Here is a 26,944-nt window from a genome sequence, read left to right on the forward strand (position 1 = left end):
GGCATGGATGGAGGGCACCTTCGTGGAGACAATCAAGGAGTGGCAGCGGGAGTGGTTCTACACCGCGCCGCTTGCCCGAAGGCCAGGCCGGGGTCCTAGCGTTCTCGGCCGATTCTCCGAGGGGGCTCATCTCATGGATGAGAAAGGGCCTGGATTGGGGCAACCCTGAGGAGGTAGCAGTGTTGAAGAAGAAGATCGAGTCCATGAGGGACAAGAAGAAGGTCAAGCTGGTGGACGTGATCGACGTCATGCTCCAGCGCCGCATTCTTCCACACCGACCTGGCGGGATGTGGACGGGGCTCTTCAAGCCGTGCAAGAGCATATATTCTCTGCCCTGGATTTTGGCCACGGGCCGAGCTGACTAGGTTTACATGTGATGATATAGTGATGGAGTCCACAACCCACGAACCCCAAATTGCACAAACTCGATGATGACGCGCCTCGTGGGGAGGGGGAGTTGATGCCCACCGGTCGCATGAAAATCCGATCACGACTTTAGACGTATGGTCTTCAGGTAGAACTTAGACTTGATCAGAGTGTATGCTAGCATGTTATAGAGATAGTGAATGATGGTGACCCTAGATTGGGTTTCGCATGCCGTCCGAATTTTCATCTCAAAAATTCTCAAAAGATATTTCGAACGCCGACCGGAAACACTAATGTGCGAAAGGATCCCAAAAAATTTGTTTGGGGCCAAAACAAAACAAGTCCCGCCGAAAAATTGGGGTCCGGCTGGCGGTCACAGAGTTCAAACGAAACGAAACGAAACGAGAAAAACCCTACCCAACCCCCAGCTAAAAAAATAGAAAAAAGGAAAAAAAAAAAGACTCTCTTCCTCCCCCGATTCATTTCTTCCCCTCGTCTCCCCCGCCGCCTCCCACCGGAGACCAAGAGCTGCGCCCTCTCCCCCTAACCCTAGGCCCCAGACCGAGTAGGTCAAGCGGCGGCCATGGCGCCCCAAGGTCCGCCTCCTCCGTCTGGTTCCTGCTCGATCTCCTCCAGCTCCAGATCCTCCACAATCTCGCGCGACGGGAGAGGAGCCTCCGCCTGCTTCTTCTCCGGCGACGGCGCGGCCGTGCGCCCCTGACGCCACTCTTCCGCGCGAGGAGAAAGCTGCCTGCAGCCCGGCTGCTCCGACCCTAGTGCCGGCGCCATGGTCCAGGGCCAGATTATCCACAATCTCGCGCGAAGGGAGAGGAGCCCCCGCGTGCTTCTTCTCCGGCGACCGCCCGGCCGTGCGCCCCTGAAGCCGCGTGAGGAGAAAGCTGCATGCGGCCCGGCTGCTCCGACCCTAGTGCCGACGCCATGGTCACCGGCAAGATCCCCTTCTCCCTCTATCGGCCCTCTTCTCCTCCCCGGCCACCGTCGTGGCCTTTGAGGACAAGGACGACGGCTGCGCGCTTGGCGTCGGCGGATTCCACCATCTCGTCATCACCTTCCAGGTCGCTCTACACCCGGACATGGGACTGGCGCGCGGGCGCCGACATCTGTGCGCCCGAGATCGTCGGAGCCGCATCAGGCTGGTTAACATCCTCTGCTACACCCCCGACGCGGGAGCGGGATGCATCGACCTCAACCCCCTGCCGCAGGAGGTCGAGGGCCGCCGGGACTGGGAGACCGCCGAGATGCCGGGCAGATTCAGCGCCGACCAGAGCGCCAAGGAGGTGGCCGTGCTCTACGTGGTGCCCGGCGACCGCGCCGGCCAGTTCCACGCCGAGAAGATGGGCTACCATGACGAGATGGTCCTGCTCTGCTCCCAGGGCACCGCTGAGGTGCTCGTGCTGGCTGCCAGACCTTGATAATACTCGGATTTCATCCCCTTACGTCAGCTCAATCGGGGACATCTTCTCTACAGGTAATTACAAAAGCTCGAGCCTCTGTGTCTTCTCTACTACTTATTCTGCCGTAGAAATATAATTGCAGTTGCATCATTAATTGGATCAGCACACCATACCCGGGTCTGGGTTTGTACAACCAAGATATTGGATCAGCATGCATATTGACTAGATATGTGTTGAATGTTTCTCTACTTTTCTGAATTGCAACTGCACGTGCACGGCTGATTTGGTAAGGTTGGGTGTATATTTTCAGGTTTCATCAAAGTCTCAATCAAGTCCCAAGCTTGTTTGGATCCATTGCATTGCTAATTGTTAAGTTGACTGAATTTGTTTGGCAGACTAGCATGGATGGAAATATGCATTCACTTCCATGAAAGTTGAGCTTCTCAATTCTGATCTATAACCACAACTGCATTATTGGATGCATTAATCAGTAAATACAGCAACTGAGTTAGTTCTGTTTTAATTTTTTAGACCTTATTATTGCTGCTGTGAAAGCATATATGGACACGTACAACTCTGCATGACTAGTAGATCGATGGTGATATATCAGCATGCATATTGACTCGACTGTTGAACTCGTACGATGGCAGGCTCCATCGGCCTCCTCTCCGGCGGAAGATACTACTTGGATTTCATCCCCTACGTCAGCTCATACGCGGAGATCATCTCTACAGGTAATTACAAAGTTTGAGCCTATTATTCTGGACTATTCTTCTGTATAATTACAGTTGTATTATTAATCGGATGCCTTGGTCAGCACCTACATGTATGGTGAGTTTCATTTTGAGATGCAGTGAGACCTTGGATGTTTCTGATGTGGAACCATATCATGGATCTGTCCAACTTTGCATGACTAGTAGAGCCATGGTGATATCAGCTTGCATATATTGATTAGATACATGTTGGCCGTTCCCCTAGTTCTCTGGTTTGGAGCTTTATTTGAATTCATAAGACCTTAATTTTGTAATTCTGGATGTATATTTTCAAGTTGCGTCGACCAGAGCGCCAAGGAGGTGGCCGTGATCTACATGGTGCCCGGCGACCGCGCTGGCCAGTTCCACGAAGGAGGTGGCCGTGATCTACATGGTGCCAGACTTTGATAATACTTGGATTCCATCCCCTACGTCAGCTCATTTGCGGACATCTTCTCTACAGGTAATTATAAAAGTTCGCCTTTGTGTCTTGCCTACTATTCTGCCGCACAAATATAATTACAGTTGCATCATTAATTGGATGCTTTGATCGCAAGTACTACCTCCGTCCTGGTTTATAAGTCCCCTTTGTATTTTGTGCCAAATTTTGACTAGAGATTTAACTAACAAAATATAAACGCATGCCACCAAAAGTATATCGTTGGATTCACATTTGAACATAGTTTCCAATTATATTATTTTTTATGACATGCATTAACATTTTTTTAGTTAAATGTAAGGTCAAAGTTTGGCACTGAATACAACGGGGACTAATAAACCAGAACGGAGGTAGTACATGTTAGGTCAGTTTCATTTTGATACTTTGGATGTTTCTGATGTGAAACAATATCCGGTTCTGTACAACCAAGATATCGATTGGTATCAGCATGCATAGTGACTAGATATGTGTTGACTGTCTCTGAAGTTTTCTGAATTCCTACTCTATTTGGATCCAAGCGACCTTTGCACGACTAATTTTGTAAGGTTGGCCGTATGTTTTCAAGTTTTTGGAAGTCTCAGTCATGTCCCAAGTTTTGTTTGGATCCATTGCATTGCTAATTGTTCAGTTGACTGAATTTGTTTGGTAGACGAGCATGGAAATAGCATTCACTTTCATGAAAGTTGAGCTTGTCTATTGTGCTCTGTAAAGACAATTGCATTATTGGATGCATTAACCAGTACTACAGAAACCACAACCTCGTCATCACCTTCCAGGTCGCTCTCCACCCGGACATGGGAACATCTGCGCGCTCGAGATCGTCGGAGCCGAATCAGGCTGGCGCACATCCTCTGCTACACCCCCTACGCGGGATGTGTCGACCTCATCCCCCCGCCGCAGGAGGTCGAGGAGACCGGCAAGGAGGGAAACCTCATCGTCGACCACAGCGCCAAGGAGGTGGCCGTGCTCTATATGGTGCCCGGCGACCGCGCGGCCAGTTCCATGCCGAGAAGATGGGCTACCACGACGAGATGGTCCTGCTCTGCTCCCAGGGCGCCGCTGAGGTGGTCGTGTGGGACCCAATGACAGAGCTCGTGCTGGCTGGCGACTTACTCGGATTTCATCCCTACGTTAGCTCGTTCGCGGAGATCTACAGGCAATTACAAAAGCTCGAGCCTTTGTGTTTTCTTTACTACTTATTCCGCCATACACAAATATAATTACTGTTGCATCATTAATTGGATGCCTTGATCAGCACCTACATCTACATGTTAGTTTCATTTTGAGACTTTGGATGTTTCTGATGCGAAACCATATGCGGTTCTGTACAACCAAGATATTGGCATCAGCATGCATACTAACTAGATATATGTTGACTGTTTCCGTAGTTTTCTGAATTGCAACTTCATTTGGATCCATACGACCTTTGCATCGCTAATTTCGTAAGGTTGGATGTATATTTTCAAGTTTCCTGCAAGTCTCAGTCAAGTCCCAAGTTTGTTTGGATCCATTGCATTGCTAATTGTTCAGTTAACTGAATTTGTTTGGTAGACGGGCATGGAAATAGCATTCACTTTCATGAAAGTCGAGCTTGTCTATTCTGCTCCGTAACGACAATTGCATTATTGGATGCATTAATCAACTACAGAAACTATGTTAGTTCTGTTTAATTCGTTAGACCTTATTGTTGCTGGAGTGAAAACATATCTGGACCTGTATATCTCTGCATGACTAGTAGATTGATGGTGATATATCAGTATGCATATTGAGGTGAAAATGTTGAACCTGTACCTGTTAATTATACCTTGTTTCTGTAGTTTTCTGGTTTGCGGGTTTATTTGGATCCTGGACCTCGGCAGGCTGAATTGTTAGGCCCTGGTGTGTATTGTCGGCCATTATTCTAGATTGCATGGTTGACTAAATATCTTGATAAGTTGATACAATTTTTTTGGTAGATAGCAAGGAAATATACATTAAAGTTCCTGAAAGGTTGAGCTTGTCGTAAGTAGGTGTAATTAACAACTTGACACACTTTATTTCGTATTTAGGACAGCACATTGACGAGATGTGTCTACGTGCATTTGCTGTCAGTTGGATCAGGCTTCTTAAGTTTATTTGGTTTAATTCAATGGGACAGTAGTAGCCATTGACGAGACGTGTCTACATGCATTTGCTGTCAGATTGGTTCAATTCACATTTAAAAATAGTCCATGTGTCGTCCTTGTGGTACTAATTTCTTTGCGCATTGTATACACCCCTTTTGTCTGCTGATCTTGTTGAAGAATATCTATTTCATACTATTATATTTTGTTCTAGCCATTGAAACTAGCTTCCCAAAAATATTTGTTTACATAATGTTGTGACAAGTGTTCGAACAAGTGATGTTGACACCGATGACTTCCCGATTAAGATAGGACTGCATCAGGGGTCAGCTTTGAGCCCTTATCTTTTTGCATTGGTGATGGATGAGGTCACAAGGGGTATACAAGGAGATATCCCATGGTGTATGCTCTTTGCGGATGATGTGGTGCTAGTTGACGATAGTCGGACGGGGGTAAATAGGAAGTTAGAGTTATGGAGACAAACCTTGGAATCGAAAGGGTTTAGGCTTAGTAGAACTAAAACCGAGTACATGATGTGCGGTTTCAGTACTACTAGCTGTGAGGAGGAGGTTAGCCTTGATGGCCGGGTGGTACCTCGGAAGGACACCTTTCGGTATTTGGGGTCAATGTTGCAGGAGGATGGGGGTATTGATGAAGATGTGAACCATCGAATCAAAGCCGGATGGATGAAGTGGCGCCAAGCTTCTGGCATTCTCTGTGACAAGAGAGTGCCACAAAAGCTAAAAGGCAAGTTCTACAGGACGGCGGTTCGACCCGCAATGTTGTATGGCGCGGAGTGTTGGCCGACTAAAAGGCGACATGTTCAACAGTTAGGTGTGGCGGAGATGCGTATGTTGAGATGGATGTGTGGCCACACAAGGAAGGATCGAGTCCGGAATGATGATATACGAGATAGAGTCGGGGTAGCACCAATTGAGGAGAAGCTTGTCCAACATCGTTTGAGATGGTTTGGGCATATTCAGCGCAGGCCTCCAGAAGCTCCAGTGCATAGCGGACGGCTAAAGCGTGCGGAGAATGTCAAGAGAGGGCGGGGTCGACCGATTTTGACATGGGAGGAGTCCGTTAAGAGAGACCTCAAGGATTGGAGTATCGACAAAGAGCTAGCTATGGACAGGGGTGCGTGGAAGCTTGCTATCCATGTGCCAGAGCCATGAGTTGGTTGCGAGATCTTATGGGTTTCACCTCTAGCCTACCCCAACTTGTTTGGGACTAAAGGCTTTGTTGTTGTTGTTGTTGTTGTAGTATGTTAACTGTCGTTTTTATGCAAGTCTCTCAGGATTGTTTTTTTTACAGTTTTGTTCTAGTTGTTGGAAGTAGTTTCCCCTCAAATGGATGTTTATTTAGTATGACTGTCTTATGGTAACCGTGAGGGTAATTATTTGTTTGCAATATACTTATTCAGGGCATTGTGGACCTGCAATGTTGCTTTCCCTTCTATCTATTGAAACTTTCTTGTCCAAAAACGTTTTCTCATGTACTATTAATACTGTTATGATCTTTGTTTGCCTTCTTTTCTCCAGTGCAATCTGAAATAGTAAAATTTGATCACTAGTATACTGTACTGATTGTGTCAGAGTTTTTATATTTCCAGGCTCAAAATAACTTACTTAAACTTGTAATGATGCAGCTGCCCTTTTGATTTAGGCTATATTTGAGTCCATCAAATGTATATGATCTTTTCAGGTGTTTTTGTGCTTTGGTAATTCAGTTGCAGTGAGTACCTTGTTTTTTTTTGTGTACATGGCGCTGATTTAAATCAAGATCCGGGGTATGTGGGACCGTGGGATCTTGACGAAAAGAGTGGAACGGGGAACCTTACTATTTTTTTTAGGTAGGAGAGATTTCAGTTGGCCTATGACTTAGAATCTTCTTATTTACTAGCCGCCCTAATGCTAGGTAGCTCGAGTTAACGAGAATGTAAGGTCATGCTTTCTTTCTTTCCCGGCAAATGGATCTATCAGGAGGGGATTGTCCCTATTTTATGATGCCAAAGTCTATAGTTTGACTACCCCTGAAACTGTTTTTTTGATGAATCCAAGGCGAAACACTGTACCCTGAAACTGTTTTTTATGTGTCTACTTGCAGTAGTAGAAATATTTCTTTGATGTAGATCCTGTGTGAGTTCAAGTTGGTAGGTTGTCAACGGTCGCAAGTGCAGCTGCGAATAAACGTTGTGTAATGTCATACTATTGTCATGTGATCATGATTCTTATAGCATTTTCCACTTACTGTGTGCTTGATTTCAAACGGCTTGCTCAAGCTGATGTTAAATCCTTGCTTGGATGTCTTTGATTTTCCCTAGTTTAATCTTCTTCTTTTATGTCAGAAAAATATTCCATCTCTTTCACTTAATAATTGTGCTATTTGGATGCATTCTCAAACTTGTTATCTGCATCATCCAGGAATGTAACCCATGGAAGTTTCTGCTGGACGTGGAGGCAGAGATGTGGGCATCAAGTTTCACAAAGATGGATGTTTACTTAGTATGTCAACTTTCTTTTTATGCAAGTCTCTCAGGTTAGCTATTTGATTCAACATCTTGTTCTAGGTGTTAGATGCAGTTTCCCCTCAAACGACTGTTCATTTAGTATGGCTACGTCTTATGGCAACTGATCATGGTAATGATTTGTTTAGTGTGGTGTGGCTATGTCTTATTGTTCACCAACAATATTGCTTACAAGGTAACAGCTTTACTGCTGTTTCCAGGACTCGAACCAGTGCTGCTGCTGATTACATGAAAAATACATTCTTGGCAAAAAAAAAACGTTTTCTCATGTACTCTTTATAGTGTTATATGATCTTTGTTTGCCTTTTTTCTCGAGGGCAATCTGAAATAGTAAGGTTTCTGTTAAAAATTATTTCTTGGCCAACAATTTACTTCTGCAAAAAATGTTTTTTTGTAACCATAAATTTAAACAACTCTGATCTTATTTGCTTTTCATGTTCATCAGCATTTGCATATTGATCAGTCTTTAGCATAAAATTTAAATACAATTGCCACTATATGTAAAAATGGTCAATGTGTCGTCATTGTGCTAATAATTTCATTACGCATTGTGTACACCCCTTTTGTCTGCGGATCTTCTTGCAGGATATCTATTTCATATTATAATTTTTTCTAGCCATTGAAATCTAGTATTCCAAAAATATCTGTTTACTTAATATGTTAACTGTGCTTTTATGCAAGTCTCCCAGGATAGCTGTTTTATACAGTAACATGTTCTAGCTGTTAGAAGTAGTTTCCCTTCAAATGGTTGTTTATTTAGTGTGAGTGTCTTATGGTAACCGATGACGATAATTTTTTGATTGCCATAGGCTTATTTAGGGCATTGTGGACCAGCAATACTGCTTTTCCCTTCTACCTATTGCAGCTTTCTTGCCCAAAAAACTTTTTTCATGTATGTGTATTTTATTTAGAAGGCTTGTATAGACGCCGGATGTTGGTCTGGTCCGATTTGTGCTGATGTGGTTCCCTCACGCAGGTCCACTAGAGACTGCCGTGTGGTGTGCGCTGGGGAGAACATCACCAGCGAATGCGCTCACTCCGAAGCCTTCCACCCTGCCTCTCCAGTGGCCGCTTCTTCTTCGACTCCGGCATAGGTAAACCAGTGGTTCCTCTCCCCTGCTCTATCTCATGTCACTGGCTCCATCTCACTTGAAGAATGACAATGCAAGAAAGGTAGTACTTTTAATTTCAATATATGTGTAGTACTTTCAGCGCTCATATGCTTGTAACAGTGTCACTATTTTGAACACAGTCCCTGCGAAATATAACTTAAAGTGGAACAATATCTATCTAACGTATACAGACATGTATGGTTTCTGTTGTCGGCTTTCAGTTACCAGTGTGTGCTGCACATCCTAAGTTCCTAACCCATCTTGCTTCACATCGGCCAGGACTTCAAATGTCTATCTTGCTTCACATCGGCCATGACTTCAAATGTCTATCTTGCTTCTCCCACTAACCATCCAATTTGTCTTGCTTCTCCCACTAGCCTGTATACTTTATTTTTTTGAATTGGACCAACTTGTGTACTTGAGCAACCGCTGTTTAATTGGCTTTGACTCAGATTGATTCCTAGTTCTTAGCTGCTTGCTTGCACACCCACTGACTTTTACTACTTCTGCACTATTTGTATGTATGTAACCTCAATAAGGGACCTGTTCCTTCCAATGAGATGGAACGACCGTGTCAGAACTCATAATGGAACAATATATAGCTAGTGTAGACTTGTATGATTTCTGGTGTTCCTCATTCATTTTCTAGTGTAGCTTGTATACTCTATTTTTTGAGCCGGACCAACTTTTGTGCTTCGGCCACCGCTGTTTACTCGGCCTTCACTTGAATCGGTCCCTAAGTCTTCGCTGCTTGCTTCCGTTCTTGCATGTATGTATGTAACTTCAACCAATAAACTATGTATGTTGTACTGCGAAACGATGCTTCTGTAGCAGTAGATTCATGCATGTTCATTAGCTACATTGTGTTCGTAGCTCTTGCTGTTGTCCAAACTCGAAATAGCGATGGAAATTAATGTTGCTTGGCATAAATAGTCCCTTATTGTACACATTTCCTTTCTACATTCCAGGATCTGTGATATGCTAAATTGTTGTTGACTCGATTCATGTGTTGTGTTCCAGATGCATGTTAGTGGCAACTTGGTGCCAAACTTTGTTATTTGTCGTGCATGACCTGTTAGTTGTCATCGCAGTCTCCAGCAACGGTGGTGTGCCGCTTTGCTTCTGGCGCCAACGAGGCGACTGGGCTGTTGTCCCGTAACCTCGGTATCAGATCCCACGACTGTCTCCTCAGCTAACACTACTTAGGTGAGTCCCTGGCCTCTCCTTCCTACACTGGGACCTAGCCGAGCTATGGCCATACCGTGCTCTTCTACGTGCTTGTGGTGCTGTGGTGGTTCTGGCCATCGAGCTGATGAGCTATGTTGATATTGTCTACATGTTCAGGCATAGTGACTTGCTCGCTATTAACGATCATGATCCTGTCTTGCAACTGAGGTGCAATGGCCCTCTCTTAGCTGATGATTTTGATGCCATATGGTTGTAACTGATAGTTGTCATCTGGATATGATAGTTGATAACCCCTGCTGGTTATTTGGTTACTAGTATTTTGTACTGGCTGTGTCAGTCGTTTTATATTTCTAGGCACAAAATGACTTAGTCAAACTTGTAATAATGATGCCGCCCTTTTGATTTAGGCTATAATTGAGTCCATTGAATGTGTATGATCTTTTCTGGATTTCCATGGTTTGGTATTTGATATTCAGCTGTAGTGAAAAACCTTGTGTTTTGTTTGGTTGGGGCGCTGTTTGAAACGGGGTTGTAACTTTTATGATACACAAAGTCATGCCTAGTTATCAGGCATTGCTTAATGTATCTCTGTGCATGCTATGATGGTCACCTGTATTGACGCCGTAGGATGAATTTCATGTTCATCTCGGTCTGCTTGTATGGAATGTGATCCACCTTTGAGCAATCTGCTATTAGTTTTAGCAAAGTTGTGTTCGTTTGCAATATGGAAATGGTTTGTTGGTCTTGTTTTCCTTGTCTTGTGGAGAGACCTGACCTGGTCTTTTGAATATCATTATAGGAACCTCGAAATCATGGTTGGTTGTTATAAGATGAGGGATCTTGATTGACATGCTCAAGGGCCACGTGGTTGGTTGTGAAGCTGAAGTGATGCATCTCATACCTGGGACTTGTTCTTTATTTCTTTGCTGGAGGTGTCGCCAAACTGTGGTAATTAACTCATGAGTCCTTTGGTGCCGGTGAGTCCTTCGTTTCCTCTCTCTCTCTCTCTCTCTCTGAGATGGCCTGGCCATTGTGCGATGGGTGACTTTGGTGCCGGCCATTATGATTGTGCTCATCTTCCTTGCCAATGAAATTGGTCTTGTAAATCTGTGGTGGTTAGGCCCATTTTCTACCACATGCCACTGTGGCTACAGGGTTTGGTAATGTTCCAAGCCTTGTTTGGTATGTTCCCTGTGCTAGGATTTGATTGCACATTGTACCATAGGATTATGCATGATCAATGTTTCTAAGGCGGTAAGGCGAGGCAAGGCGCTGGTGGGGGGGAGGCTAAGGCGGACGCCTTAGAGAGTTCTAAGCAGTAGAATTTGGTAGGCATACACACTACACATCTTGCATTTGCTGCTGGTTGTAGAGCCCATATAGAATCCATCCTCTTTTCACTTTCTCTTCTCCCCAACAGTAATCATGCATTAGTCTAACCATCCAGGCATCCACTAACCACTATAAGAGAGGCAGTGAGCAACCAGTAAAGCAGGAAGCAATGAAAAACTGAAAAGCAGCAAGCAGTGAACAACTGAACATGGAAGAAACAGAGCAGAGGAGGGTGGGGGAGAAGGGAGAGGAGTAGAGGATGGGGGAGGTATATCTTGGCAGTTGGCTCCTTGCTGTTGCCTGTTGCTGGTTGCTGCTGTACTGCAGAGGAGGAGGATGAGCTACTAGAGAGGAGGAGGATGAGGAGCTGCTGGAGAGGAGGGCAGGAGGAGCTAGCTCCTTGCTGTTGCCTGTTGCTGGTTGCTGCTGTACTGCAGAGGAGGAGGATGAGCTACTAGAGAGGAGGAGGATGAGGAGCTGCTGGAGAGGAGGGCAGGAGGAGCTACTGGAGAGGATCTGCTGCAGAGGAGGGAGCAGATCTGCTGGAGGAGAAGAGCCAGAGAAGGAGGAGGAGGTGTGTGTGGATTTGGGGCTGTTTCTTTATCTCTCTCTCCCCCCCCTCTTACCTGTTGGCGCCAACAGCATCTCTGTTTCCCACCTAAAACTGCTTCCCTTCCTGTCTGGCAAGCTCAAGGCGTCCAATATGGACCAGGGCGCCAACCTGGACACCTTAGCAGCGCTGCAGACACCTTAAAGCTTAAGGTGGACACCTTACTCAGGTACCTAAGGCAAGCTGGACGCCTTGAGCGTGCAGGGCGCCCTGACGCCTAAGCGTCGCCTTACGGACGCCTTAAAAACAATGTGCATGATATTCTTTTGTAGCATTTGGTAGAAAACGTTCCCATTTTCTGCCGAGGGCATGGTAGGGTTGTTGCTCCTTAACCTTGATTTTGTCTCCGACAACTGCCTCCCCGGCTACCTAGGTAAGTCCCCGGTCTCTCCTTCGTCCTTCCTATGTCCGCTCTTTGATCTATCCTTCGAGACTTTGAGCTATGTCAATAATGTGCTCTGCTCCGTCCATTGAGTTGATCTAGTGCTTGTGGTCTGTGGTGGTGGTTTGGCCTATGGTGCTGTGGTTTTACTGCCGATGTGTTCACACTTAGTGATTTGCTCCCTGTTGATGATCATGATTCTGTTTTGCAACATGAGGTGGAATTCCTCTCATTGTACCTCTGTTAGCTGATCATGATATGATAGTTGACAATTCTAGGCTGCTCGATGTTTCCTAGTTGTCTTTGGGTTGCTCCTGGAGTCAATATTATGCTCATGTTCATTGTAGATCCTTTAATCATGCCACCGCGATAAGAATGGATTTATTATGCTCTGTGTTGGTCTAGATTATCTGCTTTAGCCATCAAGCCGATGATATACTGCTTGTGGCCTTCCTGATTCTTTGTTGTTTCTGTTCCGAAACTTACAAGTAGGATGAATTCATGATTGTCAAAGGCTCAATAAAATCAAGAAAATGGTTTTTGATTATATTGATTGCTCCCTTGTCTGTTAAATATATTTCCAGCTATATGGTGCAGTATATTTCTTGTGATGGCTGCATGTTAAGTCTGGGCATTTTCTTTGAATCGATAAATTGGTGAGCTTGCTTTAACATATTTACAAGTAATTAGTTGTTGCATATGACTTCTTGTACGCATTTACCTTCTACATTCCAGGATCTGTGATGTGATAAACTGTTGTTGACTAGATCCATGTGTTGTGTTCCAGATGCATGTCAGTAGCAACTTTGTGCCAAACTTAGTGATTTGTCGTCGGCGCAGCCTGTTGGTTGTCGTCGTGGTCTCCAGCAACGGTGGTGCGCCACCTTGCTTCTTGCTCCAACGAGATGACGGGGTTGTCGCCCCCATACCCTCGGTGTCAGATCCCACGACTGCCTCCTCAGCTACCACTACTTAAGTGAGTCTCTGGCCTCTCCTTCCTCCACAGGGACCTAACCTTCGAGCTATGGCCATACTGTGCTCTGCTTCCTGCTTACGGTCAGGTGGTGGTTCTGGCCATCGAGCTGACGAGCCGTGTCGATATAATTGACATGTTCAGACAAAGTGTCTTGCTCTCTATCAACAATCATGATTCTGTCTTGCAACTGAGGTGCAAGGGCCCATATTGTGTGCTTTTGCCGTGCAGTTTCCTCGATATACCTCTCTTAGCTGATGATTTTGATGCCATATGGTTGTAACTAATAGTTGTCATCTGGATATTGTAGTTGATAACTCCTGCTGGTTATTTGGTTACTAGTATTCTGTACTCGCTGTGTCAGAGGTTTTATATTTCTAGGCTCAAAATAATTTGGTCAAACTTGTAATAATGCTGCTGCTCTTTTCATTTAGGCTATAATTGAGTCCATTGAATGTGCATGATCTTTTCTGGTGTTCCTGTGGTTTGGTATTTGGTGTTCAGCTGTAGTGAAAGCCTTGTGTTTTGTTTGCGTGGGCGCTGTTTGAAATGGCATTGTAACTTTCTATGATACACAAAGTCATGCCTAATTATCGGGCACAGCTTAGTGTATCTCTGTGCATGCTATGATTGTCACCCTGTATTGACGCCGTATGATTAATTTCATGTTTACCTTGGTCTGCTTGTATGAAGTGTGATCCACTTTTGAGCAATCTGCTATTGGTTTCAGCAAAGTTATGTTTATTTGCAATATGGCAATGGTTTGTACTAGGTTTCATTTTCCCTGTCTTGTGGTGAGTTCACTAGAGAGACCTGACCTGGTCTTTTGAATATCACAGGAACCTGGAAGTCATGGTTGGTTGTTACAGAGTGAGGGATCTTGATTGATATGATCAAGGGCCACATGGTTGGTATTGAAGCTGAGTGTTGCATTTCATACCTGGGGACTTGTGCTTCGTTTCTTTGCTGGAGGTGTCGCCGAACTGTGGCATTGAACTCGTGAGTCCTTTGGTGCTGGTGAGTCCTCTCTCTCTCTCGATTTGAGATGGTTTGCTCATCGTGATTGTGCTCATCTTTCTCACCAACTTGTAAATCTGTGCTGGTGAGGCCCTTCTTCTCTACCACATGCAACTGTTGCTAAAGGGTCTGGTAGTGCTCCAAGTTTTGTTTGGTAGGTTCCCTGTGCTAGGATTTGAACACAATGCTCACATGTATCATAGGGTTAAGCATGATACGATATCTCTTTGGATTCAGTCATTGTAGCATCAAACACCTTCTCTTAAGACTTTATCATTGACATAAACAATTTCCTGATGTTTTTTTAATGAACATTTTCATGATGTTTGTTCCAAAGCTTATGTGCCAAGTAAGCTCACCAGTGTTTCACATCAATCTGGCGCTGACGGAGCTTACTACTACAACTTTGTTTATGTGTCTCCTTATGTTAGATTGTGTAATGCTCTCCTGCTGTTCTGAATCGTGATCCCCCAATTCTGCAACAGTGTGTGCAATTGATTAATATTCCAGCTGTATAGATTTCAATCACTTGTAGTTGCTACCATTAGTTTTTCTTGAACACTTTATTTTCAGATGAGGACAAAGCTGAATGAAAATATGATTCCTGTTGCATAGTACTCCCTCCGTTCCATATTACTCGTCGCTGATTTAGTACAACTTTGTACTAAATCAACGACGAGTAATATGGAACGGAGGGAGTATTGGCCATGACACCCCTAAATACTCTTGATATCGTGCTCCTGCTAAACCAACCACCACTCAGTTGCTGCAGTCTTATTAAATTGATAGATTTGTATGCCTCCTTGTTGGATTTGTATTTGTAGCATGCCTCTGCTTTGGTACTTACTGCAGTCATTAGATCTGATCCAAGAATATGTAGTGTATAACTCGTGCGAATTGATAAAAATGAAAACTTATGTTGTCTCTAGCCTGTCGACGCTTTGGAAACAGAGGTGTGCTAAGATACTTAAAAAGGCTTATAATCTAGCTTCCTTTTGTTGTCATCTGTTGCCTATGGTTAAGGCAAGACATTGCCACTTCGTATCGCAGCTATACATTCTTTTATCCTTGATTAACGAGCCATTTTTTCTCTAATGCAATAGGTATTTGTTTGTTTGGATTTGGTAGGCTTGGTCCCCTGATGTGGTTTCCTCACGCACACAGGTGCACGACAGAGTCGCTGTGTGGTGTGCGCAGTGATCCTTCTTCCACTCCGAGGACTCCCGCCCTGCCCCTCCTGTGGTCTCGATTCCTCTTCCACTCTGGCATAGCTGGTGGTAAGCCACGGGTTCCCCTCCTCTGCTCTCTCTCTCTCTCTCTCTCTCTCTGCGTGTCCACGACCATCATGCCGTGGCGAATTCTGCGCTGGTTATCAGTGCCATGGTGATTTCTAGCTACTGCCCAGATCCTAATTATCTTGCTGCTGTTTTGTGATGCACTACAAACAGCCCAGATTCTAATTTTCTTGCTGTTGCTTTGTGGTGCACGTGTTGCAGCAGCAACTATACTTAAAGTACAAGTCAGCCTGTCCAAAAACGCTCTTATATTATGGGACGGAGGGAGTACTAGCTAGCGTAGCATCCTAGTGGTGTTGTTCTTGTAGGAAATCCGGTTTGGGAATGTCTTTTCATGTAATATGAATAAGAAAAAAGTTATACTTTATCACTTGTTTTTCAACTTGAAAGCCTAGCTGTTGCTGCATACACCGTAAATTCTTCAAAATCTGCATCAAGTTGGTTAATTTGTGTGCACTGGCCTAATATCATCTGCCTTGTGGTTGTGGCCCTTGTCTAATTATTTCAATTTTCTTACACTTTGTTTCTAGACTAAACTCCACATCGCAATCATAGTATTTCTGCTGTTGTTGTCAGGACTCAGTTCAGCAATGTTCAGCATGCCCAAGCCGTACTTTATATTTTTTATGCATCTGCTGGTTGTATTCCTTGAGTGTATCCTTTTGCATTCAAAGTTAGTTCTTAAATCTGCATCAAGTTGGTTGCTTTGTGTGTTCACTGATATAATATTATCTGCCTAGTCTAAGAATTCCAATTTTCACTCTCTGTGTTCTTATACATATTACTGCCACTGTTAACTTTCTAGATGCAGTATGCTGACAGCTACGTGTTCTAATTTTGCAAAAAATACCCAGACAAACTAGGTTGTCTAAATTACTCGTAAAGCAAACAAACGACAACGAGAAAGCTTCATATTTCTCATATACGACATTTTTATGAAGCTTAGTATGTAGTTCAAGTAAAATACTGATGCTTGGTTTGTCCTTGTGAAGGATATGGTACACCATCATCATCAATGAGAGAAGGGGTTCATTGTGCCAGGCAAGGTGCATGGTGGTAGGCTCAGTCTGCTGCTTCAGCGTCTTCCGTTGGTCCCGCTATCGTGCGGCGGAGATGGTGCTTTTTGGCATCGGCTACAAAATAGCCATGGTGAGCTCCTCTCATGCCTCTGCTCGTCGCCTCCGGTTGCTCTGAGCTTGTGGCCGTCGAGCCACGACTATGGTAGTCATTGTTGCCGGGATCGGGGAACGAGGCAGCGACCCTCGAACCAGGTTCGTCGTCCCGAATCGAGGGTCGGGGTCGACGAGTGGAACGACGAGGGTCGATGTCGGGGGCGCGATCCCGGACGCTAGGACTAGGATTCGAACCACTTCAGCGACACCAAAAATCAACACTGGGTCTCGATTCCAATTTCCCATCGCAAACAGAAACAGGAGGTACTGATTCATCGAGGCGCTGAGATTTACAGGAGTCCATGGCATCCAGGCGTTGTGGTGCTTCCTCACCGCGCCGCTGATCCTAACCAAGTACAAGCTGCTGCGGCCTGTCCGGAGCCTTGTTGGCGAGGCGGCGCGCTCGTGCAGGGTGAGGGCGGCGCGTCCCAGAGGTTGCTTCACTCGGTGAGCAGCTCGAGCTCTACGACGACGCCGGCCGAGGTCATGCTGGGCTAGGGCGCGCGGTTCAGGAAGTTCATCCGCGGATGTCGCGTGCGTTCCGTGCGCTCACTAGGCTCGCACTTGTATTTGGATGTTCCACACTTTCCTTGAAAAAACAGCCATATAGGTAACCTAGATAACTGGCTTACCTACAAGCCATGTAATTAGGGATCTGCTACCAGTATAATGGAATCAATCAATTTCATCCTTTTTCTGTCACGGTGATTTATAGATTCCTAACTAATGCACTCTCGTGTAGTTGCGTTCCTCCACACGCCGTATCGTTCCCGGGTCATCGTTCCCAAATTGATTGGATCACGTTCCACCTATCGATCGGTTCACAAGAGAGATGTATTCCCACATCGTTCCCTGCTATGGCTATCTGGCGATTCTCGACCCTCGTTCCCGTCCCTCGACCCCGTCGTCCCGGGAACTTGGCAACTATGATGGTAGTAGCTTTGGTTTCATGGCCATCGTGCCATGGCTATGTCTGTTAGTAACTGGTCAGTACTATCTGTGTTAGTGCTTGTGCTGTGCTTATGCGAGCTATGCTTCAGGAATACCAAGTTTTTGTGCTGAAGAATTTAAAACGATCTCCTTAACTATTATCTTTAGGTATAGAATGAAAAACTTAGCTCACAAAGTTTCTTGTTCCCTGTTTATATGGTCGCAGTCTATCTGCATCTTGTTTTACAATACTATTGATTGCCTATGAAATTGGAATCTGTTCCCTGTTTAGGCAAGGGTGATAATAACTCGTACAATCCAGATTTTCTTCTTTTTAATAGCTTAGTACAGATTTTAATTTTAGAACATAACAGGACTAGTTTATTGTTAGTGTTTTATTATAGAAATTTGAGGGAGTTCAAGATTGATACAGTATACTACTCCCTCCGTCCCGAAAAACATGTCACGAGGGTTATTTTTCAAAAAAACCCTCAAGTTTCTCCTGACCAAACCCGCACTCCTTGTCATCCTCCTCCGACAGTATCCCCAGCTGTGCTGCTCCCCGCCGCCGTCGCTTCCCCGCTCCCCCGCCGCAGCTGCTCTGCTCCCCGCCGCGGCGGCTCCCCTGCTCCTCCACTCCCTCGCCGCAGCTGCCTCCTGCTCCGTCGCCGCTCGCTGCCTCCCCAAGCTCCCCCCTACCTCATAAAAATCTTCGATTTCCGCCGCGCTGATGAGCTCGACGACGAGGCGTCGCGGCTGGTGTTGTAGGCGTCGGGCGCGACAGACCGAGGCGCTGCGGCGGGGCGGCTTCGGCCTGGAGTGCGGGCGCTACTGCAACGGCGAACCGGAGGAGAGGCTCCGGCAGTGGAGCCAGGCATGGCTTGGCGTCGCCAAGAAAATCTCGCCGCCTTCCCTTTCTTATTTCGCGCGCGCCATAACACTGGCGGCAGAGCTTTGACCTCGCCTCGCTGGAGGTTAATCCCCTCACTGTCCTTCCTCTCCTAAAAGCGCCCTAATCCCGGGCGGAGAGGACCTCAGCCGGCGCCTGGCGCGCCTCTCCATTTCCTTCTCTTGTTCACTCCGCGTCGGCTGCGGGCGAGACCTCCCAGTAGCACCGCAGCGATGTCGTCGGCGGCGGGGACACCATCGGACTGCGGAGGGGATAGGCCGTGGCAGTCATACCACACCGCCTACACCAACGCCAAAGCTGGTAAAACTGCATTCCCCTCTTTCCTGTCTTAAGATTGCGCCGGTATGGTTTGAGCACTGGTATTTACAGTATTCTCTTATCACGTTGCATTAGGAATGGAGGGAGTTGACAAAGAGAAGGTGCAGAAGATGATCTATGAAATGAGCAAGGGTTCTAAATATTTCGAAAATGAGCAGAAGAAGGAGGCGATTACCAAACTTAAAATCAAGCATCTGGGCGCACAGTGTGCAAAGTTAACTGATAATGACATATCACATGTTCAGAAGGTACGAGGCAGCAATTTTCTGAACAATTGATCATAAACATCTGTACTGCCCTGTTATTATGCCCCAACATCTGTGTATTTATGCTTGTTCCCCCCAACCTAGTTGATGAACAATTCATCATAAACCTCAACTAAAATACAGCATGCTGTTTGTTTCTCCAGCATCTCCAAGTCCTACAGCCTGGGTCATCTCTGTCACCAACACATACAACCTGGGTATGAACCACTTACTGAATTTACTGAATCTTCTCTACTTCATCTTTACTAAATTTACTGAATGTGTGTATTCTCTGAACCACTTATTCTCTATCTACTGAATTTTGGAGTATATTCTTTGCAGTTGTTTCTGAGGATAACTGTTTATTGCCTGAAAGATAACACAGAACTGATCAAACATCTTGTAGGAGTAATTAACTAGTTATGTTACTCAAGGAAACCTTCCTCAGATTAACTTGTTTATTTGCAGTACTTCTCTCTGTCTCTAGAACAATTATTTAAACTGGAAAAGAGGAGGCAAGAGGGACCATGTCTAGCTGATGTCTGAGAGCCTAAAACTTGCTTATGCAGTAAATTGCCCAAGTTAGTTGTAATACATTCATCTTACTGCAAACAAGAGTATGAATGTCTGAAATGGTACCTTATGGTGCTCCCTTCGTTCAGAAAAATGGACGTCTGAAGATGCACGCACTCACCTTTTTGAAACTTTGATCATATGGAAACGATATGCTGAACGAAAATATCAACAGTGGTTTTACCAGCCATAATTATTCCTAGTTATATTTTGAATTTGGCTTCTGTAGCATGGTGTGATTGAAAACTGTAGTTTAAAATTTCAAATTGTAGACCATGAAAAGGAGGAAATAGGTAGCACTTGATCCAAAGGTCCTGATGTAGGTGTTGTGTGTTGAAACATGTTTCGGACTAGAGCAAAAAATCAAAAAAATCCTGATGATAAATTACATGTGATGTATGCATTGTGGACTGAAATCTGATCAACCTTTTTTTATTTACTCCAGTCAAAATAAGTGAATGGATACTGCTTGAGCATGGAGTATGATTAGACACACATGTATTGTATTCATGATCTGCTTGTGCTTGTAACTGACTTAGACACATGATTCAGACACACATGTATTCAGACACACATAGCAGGTCTGAAACCCCTAGGAAATCGTTTGCATATTGTCAACCTACTATGAAATGAGTAATAGCTGCATCTTCCATGATAGTAGTGTGGGCCTCCTAATTCAAATAACTAAAATTAATCCAAATCAATTCAAATAATTCAAATAAATCCAAATAACCCAAATTAATTCAAATAAATCCAAATAACCCAAATTAATTCAAATAATCCAAATTAATCCAGTTAATCTAAATAACCCAGATAATTCAATTAATCCAAATAACCCAAATTCCAATAAATTCCAACAAGGAGTTGATATACAAGGATTAGATAAGGCATACACAAGGGCATGACATAAGGGCCTCTTTGTCCCCTCTTGACACAAGATTACACAAGACATACACGAGGAGCACCTGACTACATGACATAACGGCCACTTTGTCCCCTCTTGACTACATTCTTTTCCTTTCTCTGGCCACTTCTTCCCTTCCCTTCCCTTTACTTTTGTTTCTTTTCCCTTCTCTAGCTAATTCTTTCCTTTCATTTTCTTTTCCTATTGCAATTTCCATTTCTTCTATAATGCCCCTAGTATCAACAACTACCCGACTGTCGCAATATACACCGGTTATTTCCATTCCAGCATTCTGAACGCGATCCTTGTGCAAGTGGGGCAACTTATATTGATTTCCTCCTTTGTCTTTCATAACTTCAAACATAACTGCTTCTAATGTGATAAAGCTTCTGTGCAACTTGTCGGGATCGTAGTTCTCGAATTCCTCTTCCACACCCTGTACCAGTTCCTGGATGTTTGTAGGTGACTACAGTCGGCTAGAGACTGGAGAGAGTTATGGAAGCAGAGGTCCAAACAATTTAACTCAGGGCTATTTGGGGGCTGTTGTAGCAATCGGGTGTCAAGATCAGTTTGTTCCACAGCTTCTCAAAAAGCTACATCATTGGGAAGGACATGAGGCTTTGCATTATCCTGTTGGATGAATATTGTTGCTCCCTCATCATCGTCAGGCCACTTATCCTGAATTGCCGGGATAACCTTATTGATTGGATAATCTCTGCACACAGGCCTGGTTACTTTCACCGATGTCAACACTTTTGTTCCCTTTGTTCTGTTTTGACTTGTCCGCTTCGCCTCGGTCTCTTCGACGAATGCCCAAGTGCCGATCTTCCCATCGAATGTTATCTCCCCCTCATTGTTATATCGAGGCTTGGCAACAGCTGTTAGGAACATCACCTTCCCAATGCTGTGAGTGTTTGACATGGTGCGCTTCGGTTCAGGTTCTCCTGGAAGTACATAGTAACTATTCTTCACTCTCGTCATGTCAAACCACTTCTCATCGATGTGAACCATATTTGTCATTGGTTTTAACATAGCCCGAGAAGTTGAGATCGAATTGTCATCGACCATGGACATACAAAATTTCAATCTCGCAAGCTTGTTCTCTAGCTTGAGGTGAGGCTTCACGGTGCTTGTGATGCGGTTGAGCCCATTCAACTGGAACCTCTTATGTAGGGTCGATCGGGCCACACCTAGAGACCGTGCCAGAGATCGAATTGTTCTTCTTTTATTCAGTGGGATTGTTGAGGTCCTCTCTAGATCTAGCTCCTTTCTCTTTTGGCCGGATCTTCCTGGCTTCTTGCTTGAGACATCTACTTCTTTTCCATCGGCAATTTGCTTTTTAGCCTGTTCCCAGATTCTTTCAACAGATCGTACACTTATGTCCAACAGGTTTGAGACTAGCAGCTTGTCGTCTGGTTGAACAGACCCATCTCTGAGCTCGATTACCAGCAAGGCAAAGCAAACACCATGCCTCTCCTTATCTGACAATTCTCTTCTCTTCTCTTGAAGTATCCAATTCATAACTTCATCCTCTTCCTCTTGAGCTGCATCCTCTTTCCCTTCATCTTCTTGAGGCATCCAATTCATATCTTCATCGTCTTCCTCTTGAGACATCAAGTTCAAATCCATAACTACATTCTCTGCCACTTGAGGTTCCTCCTCTTGAGGCATCAAATTCAAATTAATACCTTCATCGTCTTCCTCTTGAGGCATCATGTTCAAATCAATAGTTTCATGTTCTTCCTTTTGAGGCATCAAGTTCAAATCCATACTTATGTTTCCTGCCATCAATGACAAAAGATGAGTACACCATGGTACCATAACAAGAATATACACACACAAAATGAGTATGCAAGTCAAACAAGAAATAGGTGCCATGGCACCATTTCTAGTTTGGTTGCCACGGTAGCCAAACAAGAAATGCTGCCATGGCAGCCAAACACTTTGCTCTAACCATAACCATAAGCCATTTTTTATAGCCAAACACTTTGCTCTAAACACAATACAATTGGATGTAGTGTAGTGGTAATCACCAATGTTCATCCATATTTTGCATTTAAAAACTCAGATTTGAGTCTGGATCAACTCAGTTGTACTGTGTCAATATCCAACTCAGATTTTACTGTATGTATCTTAACTGAATTTTGACCATGTCTTGATCCTTTCTTGCTTGCTTGCTTCTTTTGGTGTGGATTTTACTCAAGGTTGGCTAGATTTTCCCACAAGGTGAGCTAGATTCCTGTGAATGTATTTACACAGATAGGCTCATAACTGAATTTTTTGTGCAGTAGTTTAACTGAATTCTAGGGAGTATCATGTTTACTGAAACATTTGCAAACACAGGTCATGGCAGCAAAACATCCATGCTGAGTATTCTTTGGAACCTTTTGCTTATGAATCTCTCTCCAGTAAAGATTCGCAGCTAGTAGTACAATTCTGTGTGGGTGCAAAAGTCTAACAACACTAGAACTAAACTGATTGATCTATACATGTGTAGGAGGAGCTAGATCCTTTTCTCCATGGGGAATTTTGTGTAGGTACTTAGACAAGTTAATTAGGGACCTCAGCTGAGAAGATCTACTCTAGTAAGTAAAACAGGGCAGAAGGATTACTTGCTTTGCAGTGAGTAAAATAGGGCACTTTTTGACAGTGAGTAAAACAGGGCACTTGCCTACACATGTCCTGCAGAGAGATTAAACAAAAAGTGCAAACATGTTCCAGCAGTACTCCAAATTTGATTTCTAGAACTAGAGTAATTCCAGCAGTACTCCAAATTTGCATATGATTAGTGACTGCATATGCTCATTGACATAACAGTTTCACAGTTAGCAAAGTATAGTGATTGCGTATGTTCAAAATTGGCCTATCTGCTCTAATTCCACAATGCTAGCAATAATTGATCTAGACAAACATTCAATTTCACCAGATGACTATCAGTTCACCATGAAAATTGACAGTAAATTTTACTGAAACCTGACATTTAAACTGAATTTTATCTTCTTCCTTCCTTAGGAACACGAGCTCTGGCGGCAACACAATGAGCAGGCCAGAGAAGCACAGGGCAGCTGCTACTAGAGCTCTGCTGCTGCTGGTCAACACGAATATTGAGCTGCGGATCGATTTCACTCTGTATCAACAGAGGAGCACTGACAAGCGAGCTGCGGATCAATTTCACTCTGTATCAGCTGCAGGATCAGAGCGGAGTAGTAGAGGTAGAGCCGGAGGCCTCGGGGGTCGGGGGCGGGGATCGGAGGGCGTCGGCAGCAGAGGCGTCGCCCGCCACCACCACCTCAACCAGCCGGCGAGCCAAAGTGGACCAGCACGGCGGCAGTGAGCGGCGGAGTCGTGGGCGGAGTGGACCAGCGCGGCGGCGGTCGGTGGTGGAGGACCCGCTCGTCGGTGGCCGGCGGAGGACCCGCTCGTCGGTGGCCGGCGGAGATCCTCCTCCTGGGCGGGCGGCGGAGTCCTCGTGGACGGGCGGCGGAGATCCTCGTCGTGGGCAGCGGAGGTCTTGTTCGTGGGTGGGCTCGTCGGTGTCTCAGGAACTGCGGCGGCTGGCCGTGGCGACGCGGGCGACGGGAGGAGGGAGATGGGGGCTTAATTTCTAGAATTTTGAAAGTGGAAGGACTAAAATGCAAAAAATCAAATGTACTACCCGCGACATGTTTTTCGGGACGGAGGGAGTATATAATTTTGATTTCTGGGAGTGATACACTCAGGGAGCCATGTTCCCCTGGAAATAGTGCAAGTATCTTATCGTAAAATGACCTGATTATGATCAAGACTCTTTGGAAACCGGAAATGCCTCAAGTTGGTTGCTTCGTGTGTTCACTTATATAGTATTATCTGCCTAGTCTGAGAGTTACAATTTTCTCACACTCCCTTTGTTCGTAGTCGTATAATCTTACTGTCACTGTTAACTTTCTAGATGCAGTATGCTGACAGCTCAACTAGGTTTTCTTATTTTGCCAAAAAAAAAAGACAAACTGGGTTGTCTAAATTACTCATAAAGCAAACTATAGACAACGATGTCTCAAAGCTTTACATATCTCTTATGCGACATTTATATGTAGATCAGTATGGAGTTCATGTAAAATACTGATGCTGGGTTTGTCCTTGTGTAGGATATGGTACACCATCATCGTCGATGTAGGATATGGTACACCAATTGATGTGCACCGTATTGGCTAGCTAAATAGTTAAATAGCTTAATTTGTGGCTCCAAGGAATTCAATGTTGTTGTGATTTTGCTAAGCTCTTGTATGGATCATTTTGTACAACGATTGCACTTGGTATATAAACGATCCTCTTATCTTACTTCCATGTTGTAATCTTAAGCTTTCAACCCTAAAAGTAGCTTTGAAGCACTGTTGTTTCCTTAGTGTTTGCATTGACTTGTTTGAACCACTTGCATTGAGTTCCTGATGCAATTATTATTTCTGCTGCTTCTGAAAACAAGTAAATGTAGTTTGCGTGGTTCTTTCTTAATCATGTGCAATTGCATTTCCTGGGATTCCCTTTTGTCATGCTCAGTGTTTTGCAGATCCGTGTATGCTTTAAATTTCTTCCAACTAGTTATAACTTGTGTGACATCAATTTTGTTGATGTATGAGTAGGGCCGTCCTGGAGTAATGTGCATGTGGGTCCGCAGCTCTCGTCGGCGTGACCTAGTGGTTGGCGTCTTAGTCTCTGGCGACGGTGGTGCGCCACCTTGCTTCCGGCATTGAGGGGATGGCAAGGTTGTTGCTCCTTAACCTTGGTCATGGCTCCAACGACTGCCTCTCTGGCTACCTATACTTAGGTAAGTCCCCGGTCTCTCCTTCCTCTTTCTGCTCTTTGATCCATCCTTCGAGGCTTTGAGCTATGTCAATAATGTGCTCTGCTCCGTCCATTTGAGTCGATGATGTACTTATTTTAGCCCATAGATAGAAGTGTATTGTGATACTGTAGCACGTGAATAAATATACTTAGCTAGCAAAGGGAAGCTAGTCAATCTGGCGTTTCAGATCTTGAAATGTTTAATGTTCTAATGCTTGTACAGTAGGACATTATCTCTCTTTTGATTGCAAGATTAGATTGGTGTCTTCCAGTATATCACTAATTAAAATGCCTCCAGTTTCTGAAGATTATAGCAATTAGGCTTGTTTGTCTGTGAACTGCAGCGTTCCTGCACCCTTGGTCTATCATAGGAAGGTGGAAGGTCTGAAGCCAAAGGTGGAACAAGGAATGTCAAATGCAGTAGATGCAAACAAATTGACTGGCAAAAGCTGTAGCAGGATGGCACCACCTAAATACCAGGAATTGGCGGTCCAGAAGGTGAATACACAAGTGCCAATCAAAAAGGTAATAACTCGTGCCACAACCCTTGCTCCTTTCTAGCTCTGATTGAACAGCGAGGAGATATATGTGTTCCCAGAAATGAGAATCACCTGTTGCAACGTTGCTAGCTCAATGCGAACACCACTTAATTATTTGACCTTGAAGGACACCACATATTGCTTTCTTGCTAGATAATGGCTCACTGCCGACACCACTGGTTCATGCCTTGTTAGTTAAGGCAGTGAATAGCAGGTTAAATTGTGAAGTTGTTCTTGCGGTTACTGAGTGCGCTGCAACCTTGCTCCTTTCTAGCTTTTATTGAATGGCGAGGCGATGTATGTTAGCAGAAACGCGACTACCTATTGCAGTGTTGCTAGCTAATGGCTCAAGGCCAACACTAGTGGATTATTTGTCCTGAACAAAGAACATCGGCCAGTGAAATTACAGTTGCGTGATGATAAGTTAACCTTGACGTTTTTTGGGGGGATTTGTTTGCTTCTCAGAAAATAAAATGAACTCTAACTATGTGATGCTGTTAATTGCTTAGTTTATTTATTTATCAAAGGCTATACTTTTATTACTGTGCAAGACCGTGTTATTTAGTTATCTATTTTCTGTGCTTCAGGTTCAGAGATGAGAAAATTCAGAGCTTAGAACAGAAGGGATGCAGGGAGAGGAAGCGAGGGGTTCGTCGCGGCGGACCGGCGGCGCGCCGTTCGCACGCGCGCAAGGCGACGGCGGCAACAGCCCTGCCGGCCGGCCGGCGCAGTGGCTGTGACGGCGGCCCGACAGTTCGTGTGCGATCTGCGGATGCGGCTATGGCGGAGCAGCGGAGGGGAGGTGCTGGTTCGTCTCGCGTCTGATAGATCGATCTATTTTTTGGCGACGATGTATCCGTGCGATGCGCTTCTGGGCCAAGGTGTGGACTCGAGGAGAAGGTGGGCTACTGGGCCAGCCTATGTTTTGGGCTTCTAAATGCTTACCAAGCACGTTGGCGACTTGGCGTACCAATTTCGTTTTTTCTTATACTGACACAGTATATATGCTATATATACCTATTTTT

The 26,944-nt window shown here is 44.8% G+C and overlaps 1 protein-coding gene across 16 annotated transcripts; it reads left to right on the top strand.

Annotated features, from left to right (window-relative positions):
- Positions 1-821: 821 nt before the first annotated feature.
- LOC119298764 lies at positions 822-26,944 on the top strand. 16 transcript variants are annotated; one of them, XR_005145964.1, is made up of 17 exons: positions 822-1,855; positions 2,432-2,515; positions 2,830-2,996; positions 7,498-7,612; positions 8,578-8,695; positions 9,805-9,919; positions 10,701-10,878; positions 13,013-13,201; positions 14,038-14,215; positions 14,306-14,369; positions 15,380-15,492; positions 16,503-18,822; positions 18,916-19,088; positions 19,250-19,303; positions 25,179-25,363; positions 25,725-25,905; positions 26,507-26,944. XR_005145964.1 is itself a non-coding variant. In XM_037576057.1 (4 exons), the coding sequence occupies exons 1-3, from the start codon at positions 1,270-1,272 to the stop codon at positions 2,917-2,919; spliced, it is 747 nt and encodes a 248-aa protein (XP_037431954.1). In that variant the 5' UTR covers positions 822-1,269; the 3' UTR covers positions 2,920-2,996; positions 3,721-4,127. The 16 variants fall into 16 exon arrangements, 2 of the variants coding, with proteins under 2 accessions (XP_037431954.1, XP_037431953.1); XR_005145962.1 differs by lacking the exon at positions 14,306-14,369 and adding an exon at positions 24,687-24,854 and having other exon boundaries at positions 15,344-15,492; XR_005145965.1 differs by lacking the exon at positions 14,306-14,369 and having other exon boundaries at positions 9,734-9,919; positions 15,344-15,492.

Source organism: Triticum dicoccoides, chromosome 5A, assembly GCF_002162155.2.
Source record: "Triticum dicoccoides isolate Atlit2015 ecotype Zavitan chromosome 5A, WEW_v2.0, whole genome shotgun sequence".
Classification (NCBI taxonomy): Eukaryota; Viridiplantae; Streptophyta; class Magnoliopsida; order Poales; family Poaceae; genus Triticum; species Triticum dicoccoides.